The sequence below is a fragment of the Oryx dammah genome, unplaced genomic scaffold, assembly GCF_014754425.2.
Source record: "Oryx dammah isolate SB20612 unplaced genomic scaffold, SCBI_Odam_1.1 HiC_scaffold_25, whole genome shotgun sequence".
Lineage (NCBI taxonomy): Eukaryota > Metazoa > Chordata > Mammalia > Artiodactyla > Bovidae > Oryx > Oryx dammah.
The window spans coordinates 31,827,566-31,846,937 of NW_024070209.1; the positions used below are offsets into that span (position 1 = coordinate 31,827,566).

At 35.5% G+C, this 19,372-nt stretch overlaps 1 protein-coding gene across 19 annotated transcripts in view; it reads right to left on the bottom strand.

Moving 5' to 3' along the window:
- NRXN1 (neurexin 1) overlaps positions 1-19,372 on the bottom strand; it is a 1,211,037-nt gene that overhangs the window by 172,464 nt on the left and 1,019,201 nt on the right. For all 19 annotated transcript variants that reach the window (XM_040224802.1, XM_040224806.1, XM_040224800.1 and 16 more), the window contains one exon: positions 18,895-19,066. In XM_040224802.1, coding sequence (XP_040080736.1) covers positions 18,895-19,066 — 172 coding nt within the window. The remainder of the gene's footprint in view (positions 1-18,894; positions 19,067-19,372) is intronic.

The window sequence follows — 19,372 nt, forward strand, 5'->3', positions numbered from 1 at the left end:
AAGGTCAGGTATGACCTAAATCAAAATCATTATACAGCGGAGGTGACAAATAGGTTCAAGGGATTAGATCTGGTAGACAGAGTGCCTGAAGAACTATGGATGGAAGTTTGCAACATTGTACAAGAGGTAGTGATCAAAACCATCCCAAAGAAAAAGAAATTCAAGAAGGCAAAGTGGTTGTCTGAGGAGTCTTTATAAATAGCTGAGGAAAGAAGAGAAGTGAAAGGAGAAGGAAAAATACACCCAAATGAACACACAGTTCCAGGGAATCTCTTATCCAAAGAGATAAGAAAGCTTTCTGAAGTGAATACTGCAAAGGAATAGAGGAAAACAATAGACTGAGAAAGACTAGAGATCTCTTCAAGAAAATTGGAGATAACAAGGGAACGTTTCATGCAAGGATGGGCATAATAAAGGATAGAAGTGGTGAGGATCTAAGAGAGGCAAAAGAGATTAAGAAGAGGTGGCAATAATATGCAAAAGAAATATGCAAAAAAGGTTTTAGAGACTTGGATAACCACAATGTTGTGGTTGCTCACCGAGGGCCAGAAATCCTGGAGTGTGAAGTCAAGTGTGCCTTAGGATGCTTTACTATGAGCAAAGCTAATGGAGGTAATGAAATTCCAGCTGAGCTATTTAAAATACTAAAAGAGGATGCTGTTAAAGTGCTGCACTCAATATGTTAGCCAACTTGGAAAACTCAGCAGTGGCCACAAGACTGGAAAAGGTCAATTTTCATTCTAATCCCAAAAGAGTAATGCCAAAAAATATTCAAACTACCATACAGTTGTGCTCATTTCACATGGTCATAGGGTTATGCGCAAAATTTTTCAAGCTTAGCAGTACATGAACTGAGAACTTCCAAATGTACAAGCTGGGTTTTGAAGAGGCAGAGGAACCAGTGATCAAACTGCCAACAATCATTGGATCATGCAGAAAGCAAGGGAGTTCCAGAAAAATGTCTACTTCTTCACTGACTATGCTAAAGCCTTTGAATGTGTGAATCACAACAAACTGTGAAAAAATTCTTAAAGAGATGGGAGTATCAGACTACTTTACAGGAGACAGACCCCCTGTCTCCTGAGAAACCTGTATGTGGGTCAAGAAGCAGCAGTAAGAATCAGACATGGAAGAACTGACTGGTTCTAAATTTGGAAAGGAGTATGTTAAGGCCCTATATTGTCACTCTGCTTATTTAATTTCTATGCAGAGTACATCATGCGAAATGCTGGGCCGGATGAATCACAAGCTGGAATCATGATTGCTGGGAGAAATATCAGGAACCTCAGATATGCAGATGATATCACTCTAATGACAGAAATTAAAAAACTAAAGAGCCTCTTGATGAGGGTGAAAGAGGAGAGTAAAAAAGCTGGCTTAAAACCCAACATTCCCAAAAATAAGATCGTGGCATCCAGTCCCATCACTTCCTGGCAAATGGAGAAAAAGTGAAAGCAGTGACAGATTTTATTTTCCTGGGCTCCAAAATCACTGTGGACAGTGATTGCAGCTGTGAAATTAATGACATTTGCTCTTTGGAAGGAAACCTGTGATAAACCTAGACAGTGTATTAAAAAGCAGCGACATCACTTTGCTGACAAATGTTCATATAGTTAAAGCTATGGCTTTTCCAGTAGTCATGTACAGATGTGAGAGTCGGACTATCAAGAAGGCTGAGTGCCCTAAGAATTAATGCTTTCAAACTGTGGTGCCAGAGAAGACTCTTGAGAGTCTCCTGGACTTCAAAGAGGTCAAACCAGGTCAATCTTAAAGGAAATCAACTCTGAATCTTATTGGAAGGACTGATGCTGAAGTTGAAGCCCCAATACTTTGGTCACCTGATACAAAGAGCTGACTCATTGGAAAAGACCCTGATGCTGGAAAAGACTGAAAACAAAAGAAGAGGGCAGCAGAAGATGAGATGTTTAGATAGCATAATTCAATGGACATGTTGACCAAACTCCTGGAGACAGTGGAGGGCAGAGACCTGGCCTACTGCAGTCCATGGGGTCACAGAGTTGGACATGACTTAGCCACTAAACAACAATATAGCTGATAATAGGAAATTTGTTATAAAGTTTACATAACTAAAATGATACAAGTACAGATAGAAAAATGATGGAAACTGGGGAATCTTTGAAAGAATTACTGGAAACTAGTGCCTACCATTGGATTCAGTGCTTTGATGGGACAAGTAGGATGATTTTGATATAATAATAATGTAAACTACATTATTAATAGCATGCTAGGAATGTCAAAGGGTAGGATGATTTGGGGAGGTATAACTCAGTTACAGAGTAAGAAATCAATTACAATCAAGAAATATAAACTTTTGTGAAAATGAAAGTTATGCTCATCACTACTTATTCACTCAGAATATATTAAAATTCAACAGAAATTTACAATTAGCTCCAGTTATCAGTCTTGTCCAGGTGGACACTGCTAATTTCCCTTTATCATGATAGATTCAGAAATGTGTACAAATTCTCTCAAGAGCCCATGGGAACTCAAGCTGTCAATCTATGGGCTATCTGCTAAGACTAGGTCCATGTTAAACCTCCTCCCCAAAGCATCCTCTTGTTGCAGGTCAGATATCCTTGAAAAACCTATGAATTCTGGAAGAAAGCGGTTCTAATTGTCCTTTTTTAATTACTCCTTCAGCTTTAGTTACTAGGATTGTAAAGTGCAAGCTAAGTCGCCTCAGTCGTGTCTGACTCTTGGGAAACCAATGGACCATAGCCTGACAGATTCCTCTGTCCATGGGATTTTCCAGGCAAGAACAGTGGAGTGGGTTGCCATGCCTTCCTCCAGGCGATCTTCCCAACCTAGGGATTGAACCCACATCTCCTATATCTTCTGCGTTGGCAGGTGGGTTTTTTACCACTAGCACCACCTGGAAAGCCAGGATTGCAATGAAGCTATAAATATCCCATCTCAGAGAGCACGACCATTCTTTGTGCTATGTTGGCATCTTTAACCACCTGTGTTCTTGGGTTCATTCTCTCTTCTGACTGGAATGGGATTTTCACCAATACATGTCCATTCAGACTTCACTTCTCTTACGCACTAAACGTGTATTCTCCTCTCTACTTCATATCTCCTCCAGTTCTCAAGTTTACTTTTTGTGCTATGCAATATCACATTTCCCATACAATTCATGCTTCCCTAACTGATTTAACTTTCCTCCCAAGTTATGCTTCAAATTCTTATAGGACAAAGACAGTATTTTTTGTTTTTCTGTTTCCCCCCAGGTTTAGCACAGCATGGGCCAACCATAAAGTGGGTCTTAATTCAGGCTCATTGATGGATCAAAGGAGGACTAGAGGCTTTTGGGCTCCATTACCTCCTTCGTGTAAAACATTTTAAAGTAATGGATAGGTCTAAGATTTGGGTCTATTGTTAGCATTTTAAATAATTTTATCCATTTTCTGATGCTTTAAAGAAAAATTCTAGTTGCTTACCTTTTATCAATGCTTTCTAATTCAGCATGAAATAAATATTTGAGAAAGATATCTTTAGGCAGATTAAAAAACTATTTTGAATAAAAAATAAACATAATTTATGACACATGAAATGATTAAGCAAAAGAGGATATTCAGCATAAGATTTATGAGTGACTAAGAATGTGTTGATATTTTAAAATACTTGGAGTAGAAAGAGCTATAATAATTTTAAATTCTGTTTGAAATTATTTTAATCACAATTATTCATTTTGAATTATTATTTATGTAATAATATTTATTTTTATTAATTTAATATATTCAGCTTCCCCACCTGAACAGGAATAAACCCATCCACCTAGTATAATGACTAAGATTAATTCTAGTTTCTTCAGGTAAGAGACAAGTCTCAGTTCTACCTGGCAGCTTATAGGTAAAGTGACAAATGTTCTGGCTTGCCCAGGGCAGTGTTGGTATGTGCCTGTTATATAGGAGTAACTATTAATAGTGTTTCTTTTCTCTCTCAGAATTGTGCTTCTTTGAATGTTTATGGTCTCCTAATTAGAGGGCACTGTTGAGGAGAACTGAAAATGGAGACTCTCCTGATGGTTAGAGACCAGACAAAAGGTTTGACAAGTTGAAGGTGCCTGGTACAGAGAAAAAGCCAGCTCAATCTTTAGGGGACAGCCCCTGTGTCAGGACCCATGGCTTGCTGACCCATGCACAGACTGGATTCCAGCTTCCAACATCCCCTCTGATGGGATATTGGTGAGTGCCTATAGTTAACTCAGAACTTGCCTGGTAGCTCAGACGGCAAAGAGTCTACCTGCAATGCAGGGGACCTGGGTTCGATCCCTGGATCAGGAAGATCCTCTGGGGAAGGAAATGGCAAACCACTCCAGTGGACAGAGGGGCCTTGGGGCCACAGTCCATGGGGTTGCGAAGAGTCAGACATGACTTAGTGATTAAACAACAACATAAGTAACTCAAAAATAGTAATTGCATAACTATATGCAGCGGCCTTCCATCATTAGCGTGGGTTCCCTAACGCTCACGTATTATATTTTAAAGAATTCACCAACACCTGATCCACATTCCTGTCCTCCATGAAATCTTCCTTCAGTACCACACAATACTCCTTTCCTTAAATTAAACCAGAAAATGTTTCTATGTTACTTATTTACCTTGAGTCCTGCTCTTGCTTAGTGATGTCTTTGTGGTGTTTTGGCTTAAGGTGGTTTTGGAGGGCACCAGGGATGGAGTGGGTAATGACGTGTCTGAGGTTTCTGGAAAGACTCATCTCCATATATGTGAGTCATGTCTGGCAGCAAAGACAGGATAAACTTTTCCCAGAAGAAAATACACATTAACATGGGGATGTTACTACCTATTGCAGTTACAGAATTGCAAAACTAAACTACTCTGATTTTTTGAGTACTTACTACTCACCAGGATTTTTACTAACAACTAAGTATTTTGAAACTAATAACTCCTTGAAAATTCAAACAGCCCTAGGAGGTAAGTACTATCGTTAACCTGTTTTACAGATCAAAAATCTGAAGTACAAAAGTTAGAGAATTGAGCAAGAAGTCATGTATCTACAAAGAGCTGCAACTAAGATTTGAACCCAGATAGTCTGACTCCTGAATCTTCGGTCTTAAGCCACCTTTAATCTTGTGCTGAGTCTACAGTGTAAGTCTAAAGCTTCGTCATTTGATGTGTAGTCCATATTTTCTATCACAATTTTAGGGTTTAAAAGGAGTATACAAGTTGGATTCAGCACTCATTTCTGCATTGAGATAAATATTAACCAAGAAAAAAAAGGAGGACATAACTGCAAGGGACAAATTCCAAGGGACACTTGAATGTCCTTTCAAGATCTGGGCAGAAGAAAGAGTAACCATTGGTATTAGGACCTCAGTACAACAAAGGTGCAATCTTGTGGGAACCAAGACTAATTTTTCTTCTTACCAGGAGTAAGAATAAATAGTGTAGACAACACTACACAATACTTCAGAGCCCTGGACTGAGTGTTAGGCTGTGTGGCCTTGGCAAGTAATCTAATTTCTCTGTGTTTACTTCTCTATCTAAAGGAGAAACTAAAAGCTGCCTTATAAGATTTTATGTTAATGAGACAATGTATGTAGAAAAACCACCAGAGTTCCAGTATGGAGAGTCCAGCATAGAATACCTAACTCACTGTTGCAGATTATAGATCCTATCAAGGCAAGAACTGAAATGAGCCCTTTGAATGTCTGGGATTTGGGGTAAGTTCTCTTTACCTCTTCACCCCAATCCTTGAGCAACAACAATTTCCTTGTTGAGTCAATGTAATGGATTCAATCTTTGTGTGAGCTTCACTTCTATCAGGCACAAGCCTCATTTAATGATCTCCAGGTCTGCTTCCTAGTGGGGGTGCCACCATATTGTCCCTGTTTTACACAAAGCAAACCTGTGCATTTTAAAAAGCTTCTGTTTATTTCTCCAACTAGAAAATACACCTTCATCCAACTCCTCTGCCAAACTGAACAATAAAAATCATAAATGAGAGAACTGAAGACTCCTTGTGGACTTTTAAAATGTTTCAGCAAAGGTGACCCTAAAAAATTACTATGGCATGTTATCAGTTAGTTCACACCATGTAGAAAAATGAAGCTAAATGTTCTTCTATTCTGTCCAGTTTTATATCTCATAAATCTAGCTAAAATGCTTCATTGCTTCATTGGAAATACATATGGTAATATCTAGACAGACTTATATTACGTATATTCACATTTTGGGGTCTCAGTGGACATTTTAAATGTTCAGGCCACCAGTACAGATAATATGCTCAAGATGACAAATTATTTCAATAATACTTAATATGAGGAAAGTTAGTCTCATACTTGCAGGATGGGGATAGGAACCTCAGATTCTTTCTAATGCTGTAAAATTCATAAGGCTAAAACAAAACAGACTTTTAAATGCTTAAGATGAAAGTCTTTCTTTGAGAAATGTTCAACCCATGAGGCTAAATCTGACACAAAATATTCATCATCATAATTTAAATTTTAATATATGGCCTATTTAAAGGCTTCATACTTCAAAAGCTTTTCACATTTATTATTTTACTCCATCTTAATTAAGAACTAAAATATTAGGCTAGGTTACACCTTTGGATTGTTACAGAAATTAAGCTTCTACTCCTTAGAAATAACTGTATTTTCCTAATAACCATATAAACATGTTAATGTACAATTTAGTCACAATAATTACATCTGACTTACCAGTTTTACAAAGGCAAGAAGTTTTGTGGCTTAAAATCTTTTTTTTTTTTCCTAGAGTAATGTTATACAGAATTGAGTAAAATATACTTTTAAATTAAAATCTAAAGTGTTTTATTAAAAATGTTAAATAAAAGTTGTAAAAGATAGTAATGAGAGTTCTATATAACTTGTATCCAGTTTAACCTACTGCTAGTATCTTAACTACTACACCATTATCAGAACTAAGAAACTGACATTGTTAGTATGCTATTAACTAAAGATTTACCTGGTTTTACTAGATTTTAACTAATGTCATTTTTGTATTCCAGGATCCAGTCCAGATTCCCACACTGTATTTGTCAGGATAAGATTGAGGTCACTAATTTTTTATTGAGAATACATAGAGTAACAGAGAAATGATGTGCGTTTCTCAGTGTATTATATCAGGAGGTGCAAGAGGTCATATTTCTTATTAATTGTAATCTGTAACTCAATCATTTAGTTAAGGTGGTCTGCTGGATTTCTCTGTGCAAAGTTTCTATCTTTCCCTTGCAAGAGACACATTTATTTATTTACTTTAATTAATTTTAATTGGAGGATAATTAAAATATTATGATTGTTTCTGCTATACATCAACATGAACTAGCCACAGGTATACATGCGTCTCCCTATCTGAAACCCCCTCCCACCCCCTCCCCAACGTATCCCTCTGAGTTGTCCCAGAGCCCTGGCTTTGAGTGCCCTACTTCATGCATTGAACTTGCACTGGTCATCTATTCTACATATGGTAATGTACTTTTTTTTTTTTTTTTACTTTACAATTCTGTATTGGTTTTGCCATACATTGACATGAATCCTTAATGCTATTCTCTCAAATCATCTCACCCTCGCCTTTTCCCACTGAGACCAAAAGTCTTTTCTTCACATCTGAGGAGACACATTTAGACTATATATAAATTACTAGTCTCTACTCAAACTTTGATCCAGTTTAGCATCTATGTGAGTATCTTGCCTTCAATAATTATTACTTTGAAGCTCTTCAAAGTAATTTCTGCTGCTATCATCCTTCTACATTTGGTTATTGGAATTCTTCCATAACAGTGTCCCTGCTTCCTCACATATCTATCTATCTATCTATCTATCTATTCCATTACTTAATATCAGTACATGCTCACAGATATTTATTTCACTATTTGGGTTAAAACTCAATATTGTACTCATTTTGTTGCTCAAATAGGTCCAGTTCTGACCAGTAAGAGCACTTCCAGGTTGGTTCCTATGTCCTTCTGTCATGCCTTTTTATCAGGGGTCAATAAACTATGGCCTACATGTTAAATGTGTCCCTCTGTCAATTTTTATAAATAAAGATTTATTGGAACTTAGCCGTGTGTGTGTGTTAGTCGCTCAGCAGTGTCCAACTCTTTGCAACCCCATGGACTGTAGCCCACCAGGCTCCTTTGTCCATGGAATTCTCCAGGCAATAATACTGGAGTGGTTTCTCATACCCATTATTTATTTATTATCTATTATCTAAGCTGCTGACCTACAGTGGTGGAATTTAGTAATTGTAACAAAGATTACATGCTGCAAATCTGACAGTATTCACTATCTGGCTTTTTATAGTAAAAGTTTGTTAATACTTGCCCTAAAGATTTTTTTAAAATTATAAACTTTGGACAGTGTCCAAAATACATTTGTTTGTCACATTTGAGGTAGTTCATTCATAATATAGAACCCTGAATACATATTTTTCTAACTTGGTTAACATTCTTTATGTTAAGGATTTACTTTTCATGAAAAGGAAGTGTGTTGTCAGTGTTCTCTTGGAATGAGTTCAGTACATGTATAAGAGAATAAACTATCAAGGTTAAGAATGTGATAGGGAGAAAAAGGTAAAAAATTACTAGTGCAGGGAGAAAATAGTTAATCTATCTTTCTCCATGAGTTCTAAAGTTTTTTCTACACATGCAAAAGGCTTTACTACCTTGTCCTCATAATAATAAAAAGTAATATTTTCCAAAGGTGTCTGATTAATACTCACTGTTGTCTTTTTTACTACATTGGACACTTATTTATCATCACACTTAACAGTCTTCAGATGTTTTATAAATAGATCTATCTGAATGAGACCTTCAAATCGTGCATATTGATTTTAAGCATATTTATTATGCAATGCACCAATGCCTGAATTATATCAAACAGTGTATAAGTGGTCAAAATCCATTTTTTGGAAGGATTATGACATTCTTGTAATCATATTTGTGAAACCATTTTTTTTTAATTGGAAGTACAAAAGTTAGGTTTGTTCTATTAAGGAAAAAGCATTTTATCTAAACTAGCAGAGGTTATATCCAGGGCAACATCAGTGGTGAGAAGGTTGTTATGATTAGAAGATTTGAAAAAAAAAAAAAACCAGTTACATTTCATAGAAAGCTTGCTTCATTTGGGTAGCAGGAGGTTCTGCCTCATATGTCCATTAAGTAGACTATATTTCTTTCCTCTAAAATGTCAACATCCTTAAGCTTGTTCTAAGCAGAGGTTCTGAAACTAAGTTAATGGGCCATAAGGATGCTGAGGCACAACTTCTAAAAATCATATGCATAACTCTGTGTACATGCAGATGTATGTATATTTTTCTAAAGGTAAGATACCCTATTTATCAGATTCTTATACAGGAAAGATTCAAAGGAGATCAAGAAAAATTAACCTCAATTAGTCTAAAATTGAAGATAGTTACCTAATTTTTGTCCTCCATATAGGACTTTGACATCAGTGTATGAAATTTTTACCTTTATGCTGCTCTGCTACCTCTTGAACCAACTGCCATTGTTGACTAGAAAAAAAAGTGACATTTAATTTCAACTAATTCCTGAGCTACTAAGAGAAGAAAAGTAGGTAGATGGTAGACAAAGGGAAATACTAGGAAAAGTACCAGTCTTACTCATAAGTGGTATTCAAATGCTGACATTAAGAATTGAGGGAAAAAAAGCAGAATATTAAAAAAAATGTTTAATCTTACACCAAAATACTGTTATCTGTATTTATCATAAGAACATATAAATATTACTGGGCAGTTTGATAAAACCTCTTGATACAATGAGGGGTCAGAGTGCTGGAGAAAAAATTAAGAGAAAGACTCATTGTGAAGTTGAGAACATGGCTGTTCTTCCATTAAACTCAGGTAATTATAAACTGTTAAAGATACTTTTGGACAATAATCAAATTACAAAATTACTGTCACAAAACCTATAAATCTTAAAATCAATCAATCACTTGCAAAAACTGAAGTTTCCTGAAAGCCTAATATCTTTTAAAATGTAATTTCTCTGACTTTCAGCCTTTACCTGCTTCTGAAAACCTATTTCCATCTCAGGTCTTAAAAACTGAATTTTCATTTATAGCAGCAACTGTTTTTTGTTTGTTTCTGACATAAGTAATTCATTGCTTGTAACCAGTAGGTAGATTCATTCACAATACCTTTGAAGAAAAGCCCTTGAACCCAATTCCTCAGTCAACATTTTTTGTTACATTTACTTAAATCTTATAATAACGCCCTTCTCTGTTTAACCCAGGTATTTTTCAGGAGTAGAATCAACACCTTCCTTTATTATGATAAAAATGTAAGCTTATCATAATAAAAAGATATTAATTAATAATTAATGATCATTAACCAAAATGTACTTTGGAAATAATGGGGAACAAGAAGATACAGGGGGAATCTTCAGAAAATCATGAAGGAAGGCTGCCAGTCATATTATAAGATAAATTTATATTATTTATGCTTGCCAGCCTGTATAATTTAATTGACACTAAACCCCACCAAACCATGAAGGAACCTTTCTCATTTTTTGTCAGAAAATTAAAAATCCTAATATGGTTGTGTTACTGAAAGAAATCTTTCCTATTACAAAAAGAAAAAAAATGCAGATCACTGAGAATATATAAGAAAAAGTGAGAAGTCAGTATGTATCATTTCTCTCTATCTCCTTGGATACAATTTCTTTGAAGCTAAGTATTTTAGGCAGATGTGTTTAATATACTGCTCAATAAAAAGTTCTTTAGGCTTGATCATTAAGAAAAGCCCCCAAAGCCTCAGAAAAACTAAATACAATGAAAGAAGATAATTAACAAAGGAAAAGTCACAGTTTTAGTCACTAATTCTACTGAATACTACTATAATATTTGAAATTTCAGACTTCTCATAGTATGAAAGCTTTCCTTTGGAAAATTTGGATGAGTAAAAAATTAACTATATCAAATAGCCAAATATTTATATATTCACATAAATATTTTCCATCCACATCTGCACATTTTGGCTAAAAACCATGAGCAAAAGACAATATTTAACATTGAAGTTGAATGAGGAAATGGGATTTATTCAACAATTTTTTATTAAGTACAATTTATTATGTAAGTACCATACATGTGGAAAATTCAGCAGTGGTCACAGGACTGGAAAAGGTCAGTTTTCATTCCAATCCCAAAGAGAAGCAATGCCAAAGAATGCTCAAACTACTGCACAATTTCACTCATCTTACACACTAGCAAAATAATGTTCAAAATTCTCCAAGCCAGGCTTTAGCAGTACATGGACCATGAACTTCCAGATGTTCAAGCTGGATTTAGAAAAGGCAGAGGAACCAGAGATCAAATTTCCAATATCCACTGGATCATCGAAAAAGTGAGAGAGTTCCAGAAAAACATCTACTTTTGCTTTATTGAATATGCCAAAGCCTTTGAATGTGTGGATCAGAACAAACTGTGGAAAATTCTTAAAGAGATAGGAATACCAGACCACCTGACTTGCCTCCTGACTAATCGGTATGCAAGTCAAGAAGCAACAGTTAGAACTGGACATGGAACAACAGACTGGTTCCAAATCGGGAAAGGAGTACACCAAGGCTGTATATTGTCACCCTGCTTATTTATCTGATATGCAGAATACATCATGCAAAATGCTGGACTGGATGAAGCACAAGCTGGAATCAAAATTGCCAGGAGAAATATCCATAACTTCAGATATGCAGATGACACCACCCTTATGACAGAAAGTGAAGAACTAAAGAGCCTCTTGATGAAAGTAAAAGAGGAGAGTGAAAAAGTTGGCTTAAAACTCAACATTCAGAAAACTAAGATCATGGCATCCGGTCCCATCTTTTCATGGCAAATAGATGGGGAAACAATGGAATCAGTGAGAGATTTTATTTGGGGGCTCCAAAATCACTGTATGGATGTGAGAGTTGGACTGTGAAGAGAGCTAGCACTGAAGAATTGATGCTTTTGAACTGTGGTGTTGGAGAAGACTCTTGAGAGTCCCTTGGACTGCAAGGAGATCCAACCAGTCCATTCTAAAGGAGATCAGTTCTGGGTATTCTTTGGAAGGAATGATGCTAAAGCTGAAACTCCAGTACTTTGGCCACCTCATGCAGAGAGTTGACTCATTGGAAAAGACCCTGATGCTGGGAGGGATTGGGGGCAGGAGGAGAAGGGGACGGCAGAGGATGAGATGGCTGGATGGCATCACTGACTCAATGGACGTGAGTTTGAGTGAACCCCAGGAGTTGGTGATGGACAGGGAGGCCTGGCGTGCTGCAATTCATGGGGTCACAAAGAGTCAGACACAACTGAACAACTGAACTGAACTGAAAATCACGACTATGGTGACTACAGCCATGAAATTAAAAGATGCCTGCTCCTTGGAAGAAAAGCTATGACCAACCCAGACAGCATATTAAATAGCAGGGACATTACTTTACCAACAAAGGTCCATCTAGTGAACGCTATGGTTTTTCCAGTAGTCATGTATGCATGTGAGAGCTGGACTATAAAGAAAGCTGAGTACCAAAGAACTGATGTTTTTGAACTGTAGTGTTGGAGAAAACTCTTGAGTGTCCCTTGGACTGCAAGGACATCCAACCAGGAAATCAGTCCTGAATATTCACTGGAAGGACTGATGCTGAAGCTGAACTCCAATACTTGGCCACCTGATGTGAAGAACTGATTCACTGGAAAAGACCCTGATCCTGGGAAACATCGAATGCAGGAGCAGAAGGGGATGACAGAGAATGAGATGGTTGGATGGCATCACCAACATGATGGACATGAGTTTGAGTAGGCTTTGGGAGTCAGTGATGGACAGGAAAGCCTGACGTGCTACAGTCCATGGGGTCTCAAAGAGTAGAACACGACTGAGCAACTGAACTGAACTGACCACACTCTGTATCGACTGGAGTTGGTTCAAGCTGGTAATTTATTTAAAGAATGATTCAGATCTTCCGTGTGGTTTATCATTTTCCATAAGTGAGTTAGATTTTCACTGCCTTAACTTTGTAGGAGGGAAATAAAACTCAGTCATACCTTTCCTGTATCTCTACATTTAACCAAGAGTGGCAAGTTTTCTATTAAGATCTAGTTTTTCTCCTTAATAATCCTGAAGGATTCTAACACCTAAATCCTCTAAATGAACCACTTCTTTTCTAGTAACTGAAATTAAGTTTCAAGGGATGTTGCTGAGAAATATGAATTAGCAAATATATAAAGTTTGAAAGTATGTCAACCTAAAGGTTGAGTGTTGTAGGAACAGTAAAATATTATGATTCATAAATGGTTTACTCTATTTGCTAATAAAGTTTTTAAAGTAAGGTTAAAAATTAATCAGTGCCTACTAATGAGTTATTCAAAAATCTAGTGATGAAAACTATGATTTTGTAAGAAAAGTATTTTTATTCCATGTGTTAGTATTTTTTTAATACTCATAAGATTGTATGTATGTGTGTCTTTGTGGGTCAGCAGAAGTAGTATGACTGACCATGTAAAACACAATATTTAGTTATGAAGAATACAACTTTGCTGTGTTGAGGATACATCTAATGATCTCTCTTCATTTTGGTTTCTCTTTCCCAGACAGTATAAAGTGTACAGAGTTAGTGGACAAGTTTTACGTGTAGTTTTGGCTCTGTTACAAACTAGCAGAGTTATACTAATCAAATCCATTAACCTCTCCAAGGTTCCATTTTATTGTCTAAAAATGAAGAAGCTGGAAGAGAAGATCTTTGAAGTTCCTTCCTCCTTCAAGTGCTATGATCATAAATGAGATTTTTTTTTCTGAACTGTATCACACAGACTAAATTTTCAGTTTAAAATATAAAAATACTCAAATCAATGAACATTTTGGTACCAAATAGGAAACTTTAAATGATGGAATGGCTTAAATACCTAACCAATAAATAATCATGACTTGAACTAAAAGTCAATTAATTAATCTAAATTAAGTTTGAGGGATTTAAAGGGAAATCATCAATATGACCTTTCTTGAGCTCTGAAATATTTTACAAGCCTTTGAAGATGATTAAGAAAGCCAAGAGTTAGAGATAATATCCATAAGACCTTTGAGCCAAATTAAATGGTCATGCAGACAGCATTTACACGTGCTCCTTAAAGTCTCCCCTTGAGTTATTCCTCTTTCTTTCCACTCTTCCATCCCTAAACTATCTGCTTTATTTTTACACTGCTCCAGACTGCCACTTTTTCTTTATTTAAACTATAATAGCAACTAAACCCTGGACTCCTAACTTTGAGGCTAATCCATTTTATTTGACATCCGTAGGTTTTCAAAAAGACTAAACTTTAAGTAAACCCAAACTATGTCTTCTATACTCATTCCTACCACAGGTTTTCATTTCATTGTTAGCTAGTGCATTCTGGTGGTCACACAGCAGCATCAGAACATTGAATAATCCATGGTTAGATTAAGAGAGAAACAGAGACAGAGAGAGGAAATGAAAAGTACAACTGACTCTCCTTTTACTTGGCTCTTCATGGGGTCTTCTAATGTATTCTATGTTCAACCTCTTTGTTTTCCCACACCCTCACATCTTGTTTTAGGCCTTATCATTTGACACCTGGGCTTTTTAAAAGCTTTCTAATTATTTTGCCACTATCTGTTCTTGCTAATCCCATTAACATGAATGCATGTCACCCTATAAGTAAAAATCTAGCCTTTCAAGACCCAAATCAAATTTCCTATATTTTTTGTAGCCTTAACTAGACCACTCTCTAAAATGGCTCTGCTTCCTTGGAACTAATTTTATCTCTTTGTTTTCTTAGCATGTCTTATTCAGAAATTAGCTGAATATGATATGATAAAACTTGTATTTTCTCATATAATACATTAATCTTGAACATTTTTATGTATCTCTGTAACCAGATGGTAAGTCTAGAAAGTTCTTATAATATAGTACATGTTTGTTGATTTGATGTATTTTATTCCTTGGACAGGACTTTGTGTAGAATGAATAAATAACATCTTTTTGGCACACTGTGGTAGAAAAATGAACCCCAAAGTTTAACCTCAAAGGTAATTGTGATTTATATGGATTAAGGCAAGTAAAATTATGTTAGGCTTTGTGGATTAACATCATGAGAAGAGGAAGTCTATTTTGGTTTAGAGAGAAAATTTTACTAACTGCAATTAGGAACAAATCAGGGATTAATGATGCATTATATTCTAGAGCTTTAACTGATAAGCACCAAGAAATGACTTTTTCAACTTTAAATGGTTTGCAAAATATTATTTCTATACTTTTCTCCATGCACAGAGTATAATGATAACTGGGTCTGCTATTCAGAAAATTCAATATTTATTCTAACATGAATTGTTGAGTTATGAGAAATTTCATACACTCCAAAAGAGCATAAAATCTACCTCTGCTAATTAGTTTCTCTATGAAAGCCTTCCAGACAATTATAGGCTAACAGTACTGGTCAATGCTTTAGATGCTTTTCATTAAAGATATAGTGTCGCTACCAGATGAATTGCTTCATATAAAAGCACTTACCACAAAGCACTATAATGGAAGGTTAAGTGGTATACTTAATTACTAATTTCAACCCCATTACCTATATTTTGCAGTGCAAGCACTTAAAAAGGAACCAAATATAGTCAATTGGTTCCCACTTTTCTGATTACAGGATTTAGTGGTAAAAGCATTAGTCCAGCTGTTTTTCTAATGAATAATAATCAAAAACCTTTTAAAATAAAAATGCTCATACTACAAACCAATATAAAAGAGATATCCTAAACATTTCTATTGAATTTATATATACCATCACTTCATTTTAAAAACTTTAATCTAGGTGACATGTACTTAGAAATCTGTATTCGGTCTTCATGGCACTGTTGCCAATGAAGTTCCGAGAGAAAAGGTATTTAAAATTTTCATGGCTTATTTCCTATCTCAATATCATGCTGAAATGCAGGCAGAGCAGATGATTAATAAAATGCTTGATGACAACCATGGTGACTCCCCTGAGTTTTTTACATGCTGTTCATTAACTTTTTATATATATATATCAAAATTCCTCACAACTGCTCTAATTTCCTTGAGGGCAGATTCAGTGGTTTACCCTTGCTTATATCCTTCAGAAGAATTGCAACTTTGCTCACCTTTGATTTATTAATTATATCTAAAACACTTTTTGCTGGAAGGACTCTTAGAATCTTTGACTAAATATAAAAGGTGAAACTGAAATTAAATATTTCTAGAGATCTGCTCCTTAATTATCATGATTTTGACAGCTTCTGACTTTTAAATATATTTTATATTGAGAAAACATTTAATTGGTACATAAGACATTATATGTGTAAAAATATGTCTAGAAAAAATACAAGTATTCGTTAACTTTTCATTATAGTACTTTGTGGTGAGTGCTTTTATATAAGTTTTATAAGTTAATTAATACTGCTCCAGTCTCAGCTACTAGTATTCAAATTGGACATTAGCAGGCCACAAAACGGATTCATTGGAAAAGACCCTGATGCTGGGAAAGATTGAAGGCAGGAGGAGAGAAGGATTGCAGAGATGGCTGGATGGCATCACTGACTCAATGGACATGAGTTTGACCAAGCCCTGGGAGTTGGTGATGGACAGGGAAGCCTGGGGTGCTACAGTCCATGGGGTCGTAGAGAGTCGGACAGGACTGAGCGACTGAACTGACTGATGCCACAAAAAGACAGAGGTCACCCCTTTTTGGACTGGGCCTAGAATATAGTATCTGGTATGTACACAATTAAAGTGCTGATAATCAGATAAAATATTTTAAAATAATGAGGTATAGAAGTTTTTTAAAACATAAAATATTTATCTAAATGCATTATTAGTACATCAGAAAACTAGGTTCTGTTTATGTATGCTTGGGAAATGCATACTGTATTTCTCTTTTAGAGATTCAATATGGTATTAATATAAATCCAAGTGTAGATATTTTTAACTTAGTTTAACCCAGAAGTTTCCAAACTAATTTGAGGTTGGGGCTTCCTCTCTCCTGCCATAGGTCACCATTAACATTCTCTAGAGCAGGGTTCTTAAACATACTGGTTTGGAAAGTGTAACAAGAGTGAAAAGTTAATGAACTAAGATAATTTTAATGAGCTAACTGGTGAAACCAAGTTAAGTTTCAAGAGGCAACTGCAGCACTCTAATATAAGAGTAATGGGATTTGTCCTTTTATAAGTTCGGGTCCACTGTTCACAGAGGACCACATCCCAGGGGCAGCGTCTAGACCTTATCCTATGTCTTCAGTGGTATCCAGTGCAATGATTTCCTCTCAGTAAATAGGTATTGATTAATCTGGATTTTAGATTAAAATCCAGTTGACTCCTGTTATTTCACTAAGGCTGCAGTTATTATAAAAATTACATTTCTATTAGAATTCAGTAAATGTGATAAGGGTTAGAAGGGACTATATAACACTGCATTCACAGTTAAGTTACTTTGCTTCCAGATCTTCCATTCCTTTATCTTATTATAGTTGGTAACTGAAGGTGTGCATTCTCATAATTGTAGTCTTAAGACCTGGATGATTTGAATGACATCAATTCAGGAAATATCTATTGCATCTATTAATTGAAAGTATTTTAAAAAGCACTAGGTATATTATTAATGTGCTTGCCTATGAATTCTGTATTTTCAGAAGAAGACAGTATTTTATTACACTAAATTCAGTACATATTTGTAAAGCACCAGATTTACAGAATAGGTTTGAAGTGCAGCTTAAATATGTAGATGTTATAAATTATAAAAGGTCCCAGAGGGCATCACAGATATTTCATTTCATAATTATGTGTAACTACTAAGGAAAAGTAGTTTTTATTTTGTAAGTTAGTTACTTCCTTGAATTACTTCTTGCAAGAAACACATACTGTAATAGAGAAATTTCTATATAAGTTTTGGTAATCAATTTATTGTGCCAAATGAAATTTTCTTTTTTTAATCTTTCTTTCTACCATACTATAAATCTGCTGCTGTATATAAAAGAGTTGTTTCCAAAAGAGGTACGCAGAAAAATGAGACAATGTTTCTAGTAGTCTATTTTGCACTAAAATATGGAAAGGATAATAATTAGAGCAAAATACCTTTGTGCTTTAATTTGAATTTTACTTTAAAATGGCATTTTAAAAATTGAGAGTATATGAAATCACAAGTAACTGGTTTAATTTCTAATCTACTGTCTGTTTCAGTAATAGTACTGACAAAACTCATTAATGATGAAGAAATATAATTTTTATTTTATCAATAATAAATTAACATTCATTTTATAGATTTGAAATGACTAATACTAGTGTTGCAGAATCTGTGTAAAACCCCATGGTTATGTGACAGTGAAAACAAACGTCATTTACTTACATGTTCTTATAACTGCTTATTTATGGTACTAGATAGAGTTCCTTTACTATTTCTCTGTTTGTCCCTGCCTTCAGCTTTCATGAGTTTCAGCTATGTACCACCATCAAAGGAACTGTATGTATCATCCTATTTTCTTTCAGAGAAAAGTGGTATAATATTCCCTCTCTTAGTTTTAAATTTTAACTTTGTTACTTTTGACAAAGCCTTTCCTTTGTTCAAATGCAAGGATCCAGTAAAAAGAGCTTTGACATGTTGTGCCTTTTATGTGTGCATTTTTCTAGTTTCACTGATGTCCGGAATTTTACAAACTATAACGTGTGCCTTCAAGTTCTCCTATATAATGCCATTTGTACACTGTATCAAGAACAGTTTAGGATAGCATTACATTCACACGACTCTAACGTCTAATAAATACTTGATGGTTTCTCAGAAAACCCACAATGGGGTGAAACAGACGCAAAACAATGCTTCATTTTCGTTTGTTTTTTCATAAAATCTTCCCCCAATACACATTCACTGGCTTACCTGCAGGGTAGCGCTCAATCACCGGCCAGCTGTCCACCTGTAACGTGGCATTGCCACCACTTCTCGTGAAACGGACTACATGGTATTTCCCATCGTTAATGATTGCATTGGACTCTTCGATGGCGATGTCATCTGTCCCAACATTAAATTTAACTCCAATTTTTCCTTGATGCTGCAAGAGAGTAGAGGAGTAAAAAGAGTTGAGTGAAGTTGTGCTGATTCACCAGTATTTAGTAAGGATTACATTCCGGATATTGCTCAAAAACATGCTTCAGAACAACAGTTGCTCTTCTTCGATTTTATGTCTTAAAACTTGTGCTATGTTCTTGACATCTGGGTGAATCTGAAGCATCTCTCTCACGGATAATTAATATTTCAAAACACACGCTTTCAAGAGAATTGAGCTGCCTTCTTCCCAGGGGTTGCCACAGACAAGGTGCACAGCTGTCTGTGTGAAATGATATACTTTCATGTTCTT